This window comes from Synchiropus splendidus, chromosome 4, assembly GCF_027744825.2.
Source record: "Synchiropus splendidus isolate RoL2022-P1 chromosome 4, RoL_Sspl_1.0, whole genome shotgun sequence".
Lineage (NCBI taxonomy): Eukaryota > Metazoa > Chordata > Actinopteri > Syngnathiformes > Callionymidae > Synchiropus > Synchiropus splendidus.
In genome coordinates, this window is record NC_071337.1 from 27,145,586 (window position 1) to 27,161,045 (window position 15,460).

The window sequence follows — 15,460 nt, forward strand, 5'->3', positions numbered from 1 at the left end:
GGACAGAGGTGAGTTGCGAGGGACAGATCAGCTTTGGTTTCCTCCCATGATCCAAAAGACACAAAGAGAAAGATCTGTAGGTGTGACCCTGTGAGCTGTGGATTAATGAATGAAAACCCAGGTGGGCACAGCGACGCCGTAACCCTTGACTACAGAGAACAGAGACTGACATACCCTCCTTGTCTTAAAACCATTTTTTTTCCAGTTTTCGTTCCTCCATTGAAAAGAACAAACCTTTGTTCCGTTTATTTGGTTCTCAATGCCAAAGAAGAGAAAACTACATTAAGAGACAAACCTCTGAAATAAAATAAAACACTTGAGAAGAAAACTTTTAGATAAAACAGAAAGACAAATTCCGCCAGTGAAATACAGAACACAGGACGATGAAATGCATCAAGCAAATTTAAAAGGTTATGTATTTTCAGAGTGTGTTTGTAAGGATGGAAATGTGGTGCCTTGTTGTGATACCCACTTTGGCTGCTGACATTATGTGCTAGAATTATATTTCGACTGCGATGTTTGTGCACGAATGTTGGTACTTTCAAGCATAAGAAGTTGCAGAGGACTTGTGCTTTAGGAGCACATACATTCAGTTTTGTGTAAAACCTAAAAAAAAAAAGGTGCGATGCCCTATATACAACTCATTTACATTAAATACAATGATAGAAGGAGGCCCTGGTTCATTTGAACGTCATGACACAAAGAGAAACGACCAACAAGATGAGAAAGAATGGATATTTGTCTGGACAGTAAAGGAAGGACGAGTCGGAGGTTGGTGCCTCTACCTTGTCAGCTGACCCACCACTTTCAGCAGAGTCTTGTTCTCCTGTTTGAGTTGCTCGTTTTCGTCTTCCAGATCGTCCAGATCCTGTGAGCAGACCGAAAAGATGGCGTGAAGATTCTGAGGTCTGGATTAAAGGCTTTTCTTCAGGTTTTCGCCTGTGTGTACAGCTCCAGATAAGGCAGCCTTCACACCAGTCCGATCAGCTTGGTTCAGAGATTAGATCATCAAACGCCCCCTGCTGGCCTGCCACGTCACTCCAAAAGAATTCTGTTACTTTGATATGATCATTAGCAGCTTCATGGGTCCTACAGTGTCTCAGCTGCTCACTTTCAGATTGCAATGTCACATTAGTAAGAGGCCACTGAGGCGTGACCAGCGAGCTAAACAACTTAAGTTAATACTCTCATTTGAAGCATCGTGGTTTGGGACTTCGGATCAAGTTAGTTTGTGTTTTGCACCGGATGGCTGTCCTGCTCCGCACAGAACATTTGCACACCGAATTTCCAATAGATAGCTCCAAAATATCTTCTGTAAAGAGGAAGTTTTAGTCAAATGCTGGATGGGATCAAATTTCTTCACCGTGATATGGGTTCAAATAAGGGGGCTGGTCTAGTGTGCAAAGCCTCATCTCCCATCAGGCCTTGCAGTGGACTCACTCTGGGACGTCTCTGATAGCTATCACCATGTCCACTGTCCCACACAAACCTTAGGAGAGGCTTCCTGTCCAAGTGATGCTATCATCCTGTGCTTTTGGAGGGCATGTGGAGGTCTTGGCGAGAGACTCATATTCATGGGAGCGCAGGTATGAATTTAATACTTTGCACTCTGGCGCGATAGGAGAATATTTCAGACAGGTTTGAGCGTTTGAGATGCATCCTCTCCAGCTGGCTTTGCCTTTAGAGATGCCAAAATTGGAGCTGGATTTTACTATCAGCTGCAGTGACCCAGAAAAACAGGGTGCAGGCTGCCGGCTTTTAGCGGATCACTCGTGGGAGGAACATTTTCAAAAACACAGATGATTGGTTCTACTGGTGTATAGATAAAGGTCACGGATGCGCTCTGCTTTCAACAAACTTTCAGCAAACTTCTGATAATCCTGTGAGCAATAACAGCACAGATGTTTCCTTTCATTTCCCTTTAGCGGACCAAACACCGCCAAATGTTATGTACAGAATCATATGCTTTTCGAGAACCACGTTTCTCAAAGTTTGACTGCATCACTCTTCAACATGTGAACCATTCGTGAACAGTCTAGTTCTTTCCATTAACAGACTACTAGCAATTACTGCCACAGAAAACTTCAGTTCAGCAGGAGAGTGGGTTTTTCATTGACAACAACAAACCCCAATCACTGGATGATGACTGACAGGCCAAAATCAAATCTAAATCAGAGTCGAATAAGGCGAGTAAGGACGCTGATCAGCCGACGATGTTTGGGTGTGTTGAGTCATCTTGAGGAAACTGGCTCTGTGATAGAGTGTAAACTTTCACAGCAGGGTTTACATACATGCCTGACAAAGGTGGGTGTTGTGGCTTCAGCTTGATCAAAAACTATACACTGTTTATTAAAAAAGTAACAACTAACAAGAGGATTGGTTTAGAACCGCTAGACTGTCCTCACACTGTCACTGTCGTTGTGTGCGGATCACACTCTTGATAGATCGCCCATGGAAAAGAGCACTTTGAGACTGGACTCACTCTGTTCAAAAAGTCGATTTCGTCCTTCAGCTTCACGATGATGTCGTCTTTGTCCTGGTTGGCTTTTAGCAACCTGGCGTTCTCCTGATGCTCCCGGGCCAGCTCCTGGTGGGCAACACTTTGCTTTAAAATGGCACAGACCCAACTGAATGACCATGACCACCAGACCAGGACTAGGAATAGTGAGGCACTGCCGCATCTGTCCAGCCCAACTGAGGCCAATGCCAAAGTGACATTGAGGTTTACGTCTGTCATCAGTTTGTCTTATTTTTTAATCATGACGTATGTATTTTTCCAGAATGAGCCAAAATTGACATTTTACGTTCACCAGTTCCTACCTCTATCTTTTGGAGGTTTGTCACTGACATAATGCTGTATATTTTTTGTTATTACATGGCACTTTTACTAAGTATATTTTATTCAAACATACCACTATGTTTTTAAAGGAATTCATTTTTAAAATTTTCTAAGGACTTTTATATTCAAGGGCTTGTCCACTTCACTTGTAAATGTATGTTTTTTAGGCACATTTTTGTAAATTTTCCTATGAATTATCATTAGTATTATAAATCAGAAGCATTTTCATATTGACAGCTTGGCCTTGTGGATATGTTACCATTTAGTTCACATTATTTTTATAGAAACAGCAAAGGTCAAGTGCACTGCAGCAGCTCCATTCATGGTGATAGACACACGCTGGTCAAAATTTACTTTTACGATTGTACTTTTGTTTTGATCTGTCGGTCTGAATCTGAGACTCTGCCCTCTTGAATCTGAACTTTACCGGTATAAGTAGAATAGCAACATCTGTGGCAGGTACTCACCCACCTGTAATGGAAGTGAAGTTTGACACCGTGTTAATCTGTGTGAAATGGGATTTTAAAGAGTGTTTCTAGGGCTTGGATGCACACAAATACGGCAGAGAGGAGTCACTCGGGTCACCGAGTGGTTACTTTAAAAGTTACCCAGGAGTCTGGCAAGCGGAAATAAATGTATCCGTACAAGTTCATCTGTTTGACAAGAAGGTTTTTGAAGTTTCAGTGCGCCTCATCTGCTGAAAAAGGGTTTTGTTTTGAAAGTTTGACAGCTATACTTCAACCCAGCATGGAGCAGATGTATTCATGATGATGTATTGATCCATCTGTTGCTGAGGTCTGTGGTAACAACATTATATTGAGCCTCATGAAGCAGAGCATTTTTAATGATCTTGGCTTTTGGGAATTCAGGGAAGACACGATACTCCTAGATGACCAGAATGTTTTTCAACACTTATATCCACAAACATCAGTCATACTATGAGAAGTCTAGAGTGAAAGCCTAGAATATATTGAACATGCTTGCACAGTCACCGTGGACAAACAAAGAAACAAAAATTCACTGTCAAACATACACTTATTTGCCATCATCAATACTCTGAATAGTATTTAATGTAATTTTGGTGCTGCAGATCAAAGCAACACTACATACTATATGCTTCTCAGTTGTGCATCCATGTCTGGGACAGTGCATGACATTTTGGTCTGTAGTGCGATTGAGCTTCACGCCCAGTAAGTTTGGGTGTGTCCATTTGTGTCCTGAAAATGAATTCATCCTCTACAATATTAATAAGTGATTAATAAGCATCAAGTCCCCCAAAACGTCTGCCATATTCAAGGTTACCTTTTCCAGATCCTCCAACCTCTTCTCCAGAGGAGTCGAAGAGGCCCTCTCTCTTTCTTGACGACTACGTCGCGGCCTGCTGTTTCGGAGCGGCTCCTCCTCAGATCCGACGGAGCTGTTCCAAACACAAGAGTTATTCATGACAATATTTCACCTTTGAACTTCATATTCTTGACATTCACCGTCATAGTTCTTCCTCCACTTTCAATTTTGAGTTTAAAAAAAAAGTTTGTTTGACTCATTCCTCCGTTATTAAATTTCAAGTGGCTGACACCTCCGTCATGAAAAGAAGAGGTTGGAAGGAGAACTGGCTTTTGTCCTTTCACTTCTTACGCATCAATCATCAGCCTTTTTCCTCATGGCAGCAGAAAGGGTTGCCATGACTTCTGCCAAAAGGCTTCTGATGGAGAAACAATTTACATATTAAGACTTCAAATGGGATCAGGAGAATGCGTCAGTGAGAAACCAGGAAAGTGGACATAAAAGGTTTTTGAAAGCAGCAGCATGAAAGAAATGACTTTCTTTCCATTTCCCCTTTTCAATGCTTCCAATTGCACCTTTCTAACGCACCTGGCTGGATGGAAAAACCCAGAGACGACGATTGAAAAGTACATCTGCTGGGTGGCACCTGGTGTCTCCTGCATGACGAGCAATGCAAGTTTTCCAAATGCCAACTACCAGATAACTGGAGCTGCCACTATATTTTCTAAAAGCTATATTTTCTCTATTACAACATTTAACTTGGTGAAGAAAATAAATGCCCTCACAGGGAAATTGCAAAGGTTGTAGTGAGAGGTAAGCTTGAACAAATAATTCAGGCTCTGTAAAACAAGTGAGATGATCTGCAGCTAAGAACACCTTGAGGTGCAACAAAATTCACGACCTGTAACCAGTTAGGCCACCAGATGGCTGCATAAACTCGGAGCTCACAGTTTAAGAAACTCAACTTAATGTGCAACAAGGTTCTTAAAATCATGTCCCTCGATTTTTTAGCCTTCCAAACCAGCTTTCCAGTACTCACACAGAGGCATGTGAGAGAAGGCTAATGGGGCATCATTTACGACCAAATACGTAACGCAGTCCTCCATACAGTACCAAGTGTTTATGCCCTTTCGGTTTTAGCCTTTTATTCAGATGTTAGCGACTGTCAACATCAACATATTTAGACATGTTTTTTTCATGTTTTTGAATTATTTCAATTTTTCACAAATGCGATTCGTCATTTCGAGGTAAAGTGACACCAGACTTGTCAGACTACAGAACAAAGGAACAGGAAGATAAGCGATGAGTGGTTTGCTGTCCTCTATACGAACACATTTAATATGCAAAACCTAAGATATGGTGCTATAAAGGGTTTGCAAATGATAAAGAAGTAGGGATTCCTTCTGTACTTTACTACTCCGAATTGTCCCATACTGTCTTCTTTGTGTACCTTGTAGCACAGCCAACCCGACTTCAACCTTGTGATTTCAATTCTTCTAGTGTAATGAGAAGCAAAGCACATCACTTTAGGTTTACAACGTAACCTCCAAATGCAGCCCTTGTTATCGCCCACTCTTAGTCATTGCGGTTCTTGAATAACGTCAACACACAAGCTCACCACTATGCGAACATGAGTGAGAGGGTTAAACCATTTTGCTTGAAAAGGTTTCTACATGCGCCACACACGCGCACATCTACACACACACACACACACACAATCAAAATGGGCTCAGCGGGCGATAGGACAAGCTTAAACATCCAGAACTCTACTACTAAATATCACACCGAGGCCCATTAGCACCCTGCAGGCTGCTGTGGAGGGAGGAGAGAGGTGGGACCAATCAGACATAGTTGGGGCCCTCAGCAGGTGGTAGCACTCAACCACAGAAGGAGAAAAACTCAAGGCATCAATATGGAATAAAATACACAGACTGTAGAGGCGTCACTTGTGCCTCAGAGACCTTTGATATGGGAAATGACTCCACATAAAAACCTCTCCTAGTGGATGGATGGTACCTGTTGCGTGACGCCATGACACAAGAAAATCTTGCTTCTCTCAGGGAAATGTGTTCTGCTGTCTCAGAAAAATAGGTTGATATTACATTTTTAAAAGCAAACTAGCGTTGCACCGGTAACTGGGTCTTAACTGAATTACTCCTCTATAAGATTGGTTAAGTTTAAATATGTGTCAGACCTTCTATCTAAAGATGTTTCACAAGCCAGATGTACATGTCTAGACCGGTACTGTACATTCTTTTTTTTTTCTTTTTAACATTGACTGTGCCACACATCACAAAACCCAATAAATATTATCTCAATCCTATATGAAGGTTTCTTATGAAATAAGATACCACCTTGTTTTTAGAAGTCCATAATAAAGGCTGGTGCTGCACCAGATTATCTCTAGTGACGACAATGAAAAAAGACTCACCCAGTGTGGCGTCCGCCGCCAGGTCTTGGAGTTTCCTGCGTAACAACAAGACACACAGATGAAGACATTTTACAGCACATCTTGCAAGGCAACGCCACTGTCAATTCATTATCAAGCACTTTTCACGTATTTTGGCAAGCGGCTGTACGTGCTGCCAAACACGGTAAGACAAACCACAAGACCTAGTAGTTCACAAAATAAATGATCCAATGGCAGGAACACAATCTCATCACATTAAGCTGAAGATGACCAGGATAAAGATAATAAGAAGGAAAACAATATTAGAATGGCAGCAATGAAAAAGCAAGATGAAATAACAGGTAGTATAAAGTACATGAAGAAGGTTGTAAAAAGCACAATGAAACAAACTAGTTTCTAAAACTACAAAATACTACATAATAGACATAAAACATAATAAAAGCATAAACGCGAGATTAAAAACATTATCAGCCCCTGATCTGATTATTAAGTTCAGAGCATTAATCCATGCTTATGTGCTGTGCCTCCATGAGTTTGACTGGGTCAATGCAAAAATCCACTCTGCAATAACGTCCTGGTTCCACTGCAGTGTGCCCGAACCTCTTTGTTGCCATGCAGGTAGCTGCACTTGTTGCTTCGTTCTCTCTTCCTGATTCACATCTTTGGTCCTTCAGCATGTTCAGTTAAAATCTCTGTGTGCCAGTTCCGACTGCCACATGCTTTCTGTTTCTCATTTTCTCCTCTCTGTTTCAGCTGTGTGAGAGTTGGACCACCACGTGCTTGCTTGCTCTCATTTTTGTTTTCTACTTTCTACTTTAAGTATTCTGGCCTCCATCTATCTTCTACTCAATTTTTATACCATTGCTCAATGTGTTTGATCATTTTGAATATTGTACCTCTGTTCTCCAGGGTGTGTTTTCCTTTTATGGCCTTAGTTTCAGATGTTTTCCCTCTCAGTTCTCTTTCCTGTCAGTCTTGGATTGCTGTGAATTAACAATCTTGTGGTCTGATTCTTCCTATTGCACCATAGAACGAACTTGAACCCAGATGAGACATCCGCCATCTTGACGTCAATTCAGGAAGAAAATAAGGGTTAAAGACTAACGGCTTTCCATTTGTCAGCACCAACAATATTTTCTATCATACAAATACTACTGCACAAGTGTGAATAGTAAATCACACTGCATCTGAAGGTAGGACATTTTTTTTTTTTTAAAGATGAGCTACAATTTCTGAATATGAATGTGTTGACCGACAGAAAAGCACCATTTTCCTCCAACAGAGCGTGAGATATTTATCAGCATTGCCATTTGTGGGAAGCCTCTGGGTTGTGCGGGTACGTTCCAAAACCCCAGCTGCAGAGCTGATATATACTCAGGCTTTGTTGCATTTAATAGTTCAGCAGGAGCCATGTAGCCCCTGGAGCTAGAGAGGCAATCTAGTTTGCTCCATGGAGATACATGTTCATCTTCTTTTGCCATTGTTGTTTGAACTAATGGCTGTTTGGGTATATACCACAGAGCGGCTTAGACGCCATCACCTTGAGTCAAACAGCACACTCGGCTGAAAAACGAGGCGTGTGCCACAGATGCTGCAAGATGATTACAAATGTCACCCCTCCTAAAGTCTAAAGCACTGAGGGGCACCAGGTTTGATTGAGGAGACTTGACTATCAGTCACAGAACAACTCCAGAGGGTTGAAAGGAAAGTTTGTGGAAGACCTAAAGCATGCAGAGGCTCCTCTGTCTCGCTGACATCCAATCCATTAAGAGGGGATGAAAACCCAGCCTTGGTGTCCTGTACCTGGCGCTACCCTGATAGATTCAGCAGGACTGACAACAGAGAGAGGTGTCGTCTGCAGCAGAAGACTCATTAAGAGCGGATCGCTGCTGGGTTAGGTGACGCCTTGGATTATACTAGAACTCTGTGAAATCAGCTGCTGCCAACTGTGCACTTGAAAAGTCCAAACTTTCTGCTTGAACTCTTTTTATGTTAATGTAATAATCAAAAGAAGAAGTGCACTTTGTGAGCTCTCGAGTGACCGAAGTGAGAGTGGTGTGTGAAAGAACAATGGTCATGAATTTCTATGCAACTTGGTTTTAAAAGTAGACCCAATGTGTCACGATGTCATGATTCATGGACTCACTCGTGGGATTATGGGGATTGATAACGCCTCACCCGGGATAAACCGCCAGGCCGACGGACCTGATGGAAGGATTTTACTTTAACTGCAAGATTAGGGTGAGCATTTTCCGCCTCCCTTATGATCCCACTATTAAGGCTCAGTGGATTCAGTTTGTTTTCCCAGCTGCAGCCACTTCATTTTGTTCAGAGTTGTTGTAGCGTGGTGTGTCAGCCATTGTTGTAGTCTGTTTAGAAAAGTAGTTCTTCCGGCAGGTGTCCATTTTGTTAACCTCAAAGAACTTGTAAAAACATTTTACACTTTATTTTGATGCATAGTAGGGGTGAAACAATTACCCAAATAATTTAAAGAAAAACAACAACAACAAAACAGGACTTTTTTCAGCCTCGAGTAGCTGTTGAATTTTATATTACGGCAATCCACACGTTCCGATTTTTTTTTTTAATTATTTTTCCGATAAAATAATCGGTAGAATACTCGACTACTATACTATCCGACAGTGGCAGCCCTCATGCAACGCTCCTCTGAGTATGTACAATGCGATTACCGCAGGGCTGAAATGCACACTAGGGCCCCTTTAAAAGCCCTGTAATTCATATTAAAATGTTTCCGTTCAATGTTTACATTATGTTCTTAGGTGCCTCACCAGTTATGCAGTGAGTCACTTGAGACAGAGCTTTAATTAATGAGACATTGTATGATAATTATTCAACTATTTCATTAAACGCTCCAACAACCAATGATTAGTCATCTATTAAAATATTCATTGGCTGCAGCTGTTTCTCAATCCTGAAGCCTTCTTACAAATGTACAAGCACCTTTTTTCAATTGAACTTGGGAATATATTGTGGGATTCTGAATTTCATGAAACTGGTTTTAAAAAGAAGCTGTAGAACTCAATTATGAAGTTCTAATAGTAAAGTCTAGTTCAGTCTGTCTAGTTAGGAACGCAGCTGAGACTGACATTCCAAGAGCTCTAGTCCCTGCAGACCCCAGCATCGGGAGGAAAAGGCTGTCAAAATGTAAATGTGTGTTCACAATACACATGCGAGACTTGAATTAACCAAGATGGGTTTTTTTTATGTATTTATGGAATCTGCCAGGACACTGCACTATTTTGAGATCTTTGAGATGTGATGTGAGCATCTAAGCTAACTGATAAGGGTGAGTAAAAGGATTGATTATTTTCCAGAGAGAGGAAAAGGTCAAAATATGAGACAAAATAACAACATAAAGGAAGGTTGCAGCAGAGTGAGAATATTGTTTGTCTGCCAGGGTTCATTTACATACAGAGATATTTGCAGTTCAAACAAGAGCTGCTCACATTCACAACCCTATTTCTAAAACTTTATGCATCCTTTTGCATTTACATTTACATTAACATAAGGTGGACAAAATAAAAACATAAATATGTCATCGACACTAAATGACAGAACTATAGCTAAATTTAGGGGAGCACTGTCAAATCGGTCCCCCGATAGCTCTGCGCCAATACTGCAACATTGTGACGTCATCAGGTTCGGAAAATAGAACCAGACGGTTTTTATAAGGTACTATATACAGTATTATATATATAATATTATATAGAGTCCCCCTTTGTGAAGGCAACAGAGCCAGGCAGTTAGTCAGGCCAGCCCACCGCTATGTCTGCCATCTGACTTCTTCTATAAGAAGGAAGAGGGCAGAGGTCATGCAATTTGCAAAATATGCCACAACAATGTGTCACATTTGACACCATAGATTAACACATCCAGCAAAGACAATGATAATTAGGAATAACAAATTTGGCTCCCTTTTTTACGACACCTTTAGTCAGGGTGCTGATGATGTGAAAGATAAATCTGCAGGACAAGGTCAGTGTAATTCATGTGTGAAGACTTCAGCACTCACAAGGCCGTTCAACTTCATTCATCATGCTTGAGCAGCACTGACAGCTCCCGTGAAGCTCTTCTGCAGCAGCGAAAGCATCGTGGCAAACATCAACAAAGAAACCAGCACTTTAACTATGAACTCTCACTTTGGGTTTGATGAGGGTGTCTCAACAACACCATGTGCTATTGTACTGCTTCGGCACTCACACATTCACAGCTCTTTCCGATCTGAGCTCGCTGCTACAGCGGCTTGTTTAAGACTGGATAAGACTTGCTGTTTTGTCAACCCACGCAGAAGCACTCAAGTCATTATCTGTTCTGGTGATGAAGATGGAAGATTTGCAGGCAGCAAGGTTTGATCTTTGAACTCACAATGGAAGATTTCACCAGCACAAATTCAAGGGCAGAGACTTCGGTGAGCAGGGAATTCTTCAACACACCATTGAAAGTAAGTTACTGTACTTAAGGGGAGAATTAGAATCAACTATACGACATTCTTTAAGCTCCGTGTTTACTAGTCTAAATTCAAGTTTGGGGCAGATAAAATCAGAAACAAGGTTCTGACAGAGGAAAAAAGGACATTGTCTCCTCCTGAGAATGTGTGTTCTAATGAGCAGATGTTTATTATGTGGTCTCAGCATCATATATTTGACTCATTTACATTATACTGCATACTCCATATCGTATATAAGAGGCTGGAAGATCTGCTGTAGTAGGGACTGGCTGCACATTTGAATGCAGCAGATCCTTTTCTGTCCAGGATCAAGACATCAGTGCTCAATGAGAGTGAGTTATATCGATTGTAAAACATAACTCAGCCGCACACACTCATGCTCTGTGTGGCACTGAAAGCTCACAATGATGACAGGCCTGACTATTATTTTCAGGCTTTCAGCGAGAATTTTGAAACAGGGCGTTCCAGTGACCCTTGACAAAACAATATGGTGCTGGCAATGGTAAAGCCACAGGTCCACAAAGGCATGAGAATCTGCGAATGTTGATCAAACTCAGCAAAATCACTAGGAACTATCACCCTTTTAATGGAATGCATAGATGGCACTAGTATTCAGGGACTATAGAGATCTGAAATTTTGGGCGTCCAGTTTCTCCTGTCTTTAAGTGTTGGACGTCCCAAAGACGCCCAGAAGTACATTGAACTAAAGGCTTGTCTGGAATGAAACAAACTTGGAATCTGTTTGAGTAATTACATGACGGAACAAGGTGTGACGGAGAAGCAGTTGTATCAACTGTAACTGCGCTGGAAAGACTCATCCACACCTCCTCCAACCAGAATTCATTAAAATGTCCGGAGGTCTGCTTCGTGGAGCAGATTCTAACCGCCATTCCACAGGTTACTGGATGTCCAGCTTGACCAACACCCTTCCACTGGAGCAGCCATTTCAGCCAGGGAGACCTCCACAAACTAGTAACGGAACTCGAGATCCGTAGGAAAGTTAAATAAATGTACAATACAACGAGAAGAAAAAAACTTCTAACCAAAAAAAGAAAACTATCGCTAGAAAGAGGCAGCATTCTTGGTTACAAAACGGGCCAGACCTCTGCTAGCCACATAATATTTTGTCCCTGTGTGCGTGCAGGTTTTCACCGGTTTCCTCTCACAGTCCAAAAACATGCTCATTTGGGGTTGAGGTTAATTGAGCACTCTAAATTGTTCATAAGTGAGAATGTCAATATGTGAATATGTGTTGCCCTGTGATGAACTGGCGACTTGTCCAGGGTGTCCCCTGCCTATCACCCATTGATGCTGAGATTGGCACCCGCACACTTCCTCTGGAGCAGAATAGAAGCTGTATGAATGTATACATATTGTGAAGAATTTCTGCTTTCCAAAACCTACAAAAACTGTCAAAAACATGTCACCAGCACTTAAAGCCTCACTGTATTCTCTTTGAAGTCGCAGTGAAAGGTCGTCATTCCCTCTGCGGCCGACCTCCGATAAGTAGGGCAACAGTGGCAGTTGAGCAGGGATTCTTAAAATATATTTTTCTCCCTCAATGACTCCCTCAGGCAGTGGGGGAGTTTAACATTGTCAACTCAAACCCAGTACCTGGACAATGAGATCTCCCACTACCCTCTAAAGTGTTGTAAACCAGACCACCAACTTCTGTTCTTCTTCTGTTACAAAATCGTGCTGCACAACTAGAGCTTCAGGGTGTGAATTTAGTTTCCTGACTCCCAGCACAGGTTGTTATATAGCGAGAATGAATCTCTGAATGCTGAAAATGGAGGAAGCAAATGTAAATCTTGTCCAGCCCTTAAAATGTTGCACTGCAGCTTCACCGCGAATCAGAATGGTGCTAATTGTAATTCCACCTCGATCAAAGGTGCTAGAAGGAAACTGTGACAGTCTCAGTTTTATATGCGAGACGGAAATAAATGCGAGGTGCCGCAGCAAAAGCAGACGATCCTGAGGAATGTTCCATTTAGTTCTGGCAGCTGGATCAGTGGGGCAGGTTTTCTCATATGGATCGCATACCAAAGTTTAGAACTAGGACCACATGCCTGCAGAGGGCCTCTCTAAATCACACTCAACACATTGAGCACACCTGGACGTGTGTGTTCCTGTGCATCACAAATGACTGCAATGTTCCTCAAATAGACAATAGACAAGACACGCCGATAAAAGTAGCTCACAACAGAGTGGCTTGTTTTGACAGTGAAATGCCATGATTCCCACAGAGACGACTGAGCCTGATAAAACGTCCAGATATCCTGATACCAGCCAAGAGGCTCGTCTGGACACTGTACATCGTAGCAGCAAGACATGGCAGCTGCCCAAGTCTTCATGATAAACGAGGCCTTGGAGGAACACTGTATTTAGTGCGAAGTTATAGCAGATGCCAAAGTGACAGCTCCATAATAAATCCAGGGACCAGCTCTTCATTTGTATTTTATGTAACCATCCCAGCACTCATGCCACAGGTATGTGGGTAGAGGTATTTCACACAGCCACACAAAAACTTTGGCTTATCGAGTATGAGATGCATAATATTGTGAGTGAGTGTTATTGAAATATTGTGAGTGATGAAGAACACAATGTGCATTTTTTTATCCCCGTTACGAAGGCGCACAGGCGATACTAAGAAAGCAAAGCTATCACTGCCCACAAGTCCAAACACAGCACGAAGAATCTTCTCAGGAATCTGGATGCATTGCAGTCATAAATTAATGAAATTTCACAGAGTCGATCCAAACAATAAAGGTTTAAAATGACGGCATATACATCCATATAGTCCAAAGAAGAACTGCTTGGACGAGGATGCATTGCTTATGCATGGCTGCATCTGGTCTGTGTTACTTTCTAGCCTAAAGCAAGAATTGATACCATGCAATGGATTCTGTTTCAGATGATTGCTCGAGACTCTCCAAACAGACAGTTGGCTGGCCAGCACTGCGAAGAATATATTGAAATGTTTGTCTATTCATGGTCTTTTGCTTTTCACTGCTCCTCACGAACTCCCGCAGGTGCTGTCAGAATTCTCTTGTTAGCTCGCTGTTTATTTACATATTTCATACACAAGCCATCACTTTGAGTAAACAGCCTCAGTCAGTCAGACTCACAGACACGGATTGCGCTGAAGCGGAAAGGATGATAAATGAGAAACACGCCTCTTAGCATCCTGGCTTTGACATTCAATTAAAAAGTATTTTATATCCCACTGAAATCATTTGTCAGACCTTTATATTTCACCTGTTGTTAAGCAGTGTTTATGCGCCTGTATGCTCGGGCTGTTACATAAACATATTGCAGGAGTTTGTAAGAACATCACAGTGTAGTAATGGTCGTAAACATTTTATAAAATGTGAATACAAGATATATTACACTGTGGGACGTGTTGCAGAACTGATGGTTATCTCAATTCCCTGATGTTGCAACAGCCACCAGCATTGGAAGAACAGCACCTTCCTTAAACAGTAGGCCTCTGAGTAAAAGATTTAGAGGAATTATAGGATTTTTCTCTCTTCTTCTTTGCAGCACTTTCCAGCAATGATGAAATGCAGAGACATTCTTTTCAACTCCAGAATGCAGCCTGTCTCCCTGAGCAACAGTGCCTCTCCATGGCTGGCAACTCTGACTAAACCTCAACGTTTCTCTGGCTCACATTAGCTGCAAACAGATAGACTCCGTAACCATTTCATCATTCATGTTAATGTGAAGACGTACCACGAGTTGGCCGGTGGTGGGCTCAGCTGTCATGGCTTCGTTTTGGAAAGTGTTCGCCTGAACCAGCTCGTCCTCTTCTTGTCGTTCCTTTTCCCCCGTGTCGTCATCATCAAGCTCATCAAGACTCTAGAAAAAGATGAGAAGAAAATCAAGATCGGAAAATTATACTGAGAGAGTAATAGAATCTAAGTATTCAAATTGAATGGCTGTTAGGTTAATGTCTTCTTCTTAGATCCTTCAATAGCTAATACAGTTCTGGACCAGAACACTTTTCCTCTGAAGTGAACAGCTTCATTGATACGTTCCCTGGACTGCACCAGAGTGCTCAATAACGCAATGTCAAAATAACTCTTAAATATACATTGATAAACTAAGGACCGCTCTGCAACCTGCCACTTCAATTTAGCAGATCGAGAAAACACAACACGACAAAGAAGAGACAACAAAAATAAATCAGGAATATGGTGCAACTTTTAGAGGATTAGATCGGAGAATGATACTGTGGCTAAAAAAATAATCAAATAACAATATCAAAAATAAAGAATACATTATCCACACACAATACAAAAGCCATCAGAGTTGGAACGATGAAGGGCAAATTGTCCATATTGTTTTTGAAATAGGAATTAAATGTAATTCCTATTGGAGAGTACTACAGGAAATTAGTCCCTAGCTAATGTGAATCAGGGAGCAGTTTCTTAAGGTCTTTTGAGAAACCACACTGACA

At 41.7% G+C, this 15,460-nt stretch overlaps 1 protein-coding gene across 2 annotated transcripts in view; it reads right to left on the minus strand.

Moving 5' to 3' along the window:
- Window positions 1-580: 580 nt before the first annotated feature.
- The window catches only part of pawr (PRKC, apoptosis, WT1, regulator), a 45,614-nt gene continuing 30,734 nt past the window's right edge, over window positions 581-15,460 (minus strand). For both annotated transcript variants that reach the window (XM_053863126.1, XM_053863127.1), the window contains exons 3-7: window positions 14,734-14,859; window positions 6,555-6,589; window positions 4,142-4,256; window positions 2,483-2,587; window positions 581-868 (exon numbers count right to left, since the gene is read on the minus strand). In XM_053863126.1, the coding sequence (XP_053719101.1) occupies window positions 782-868; window positions 2,483-2,587; window positions 4,142-4,256; window positions 6,555-6,589; window positions 14,734-14,859 (468 nt within the window). In that variant the 3' untranslated portion in view covers window positions 581-781. The remainder of the gene's footprint in view (window positions 869-2,482; window positions 2,588-4,141; window positions 4,257-6,554; window positions 6,590-14,733; window positions 14,860-15,460) is intronic.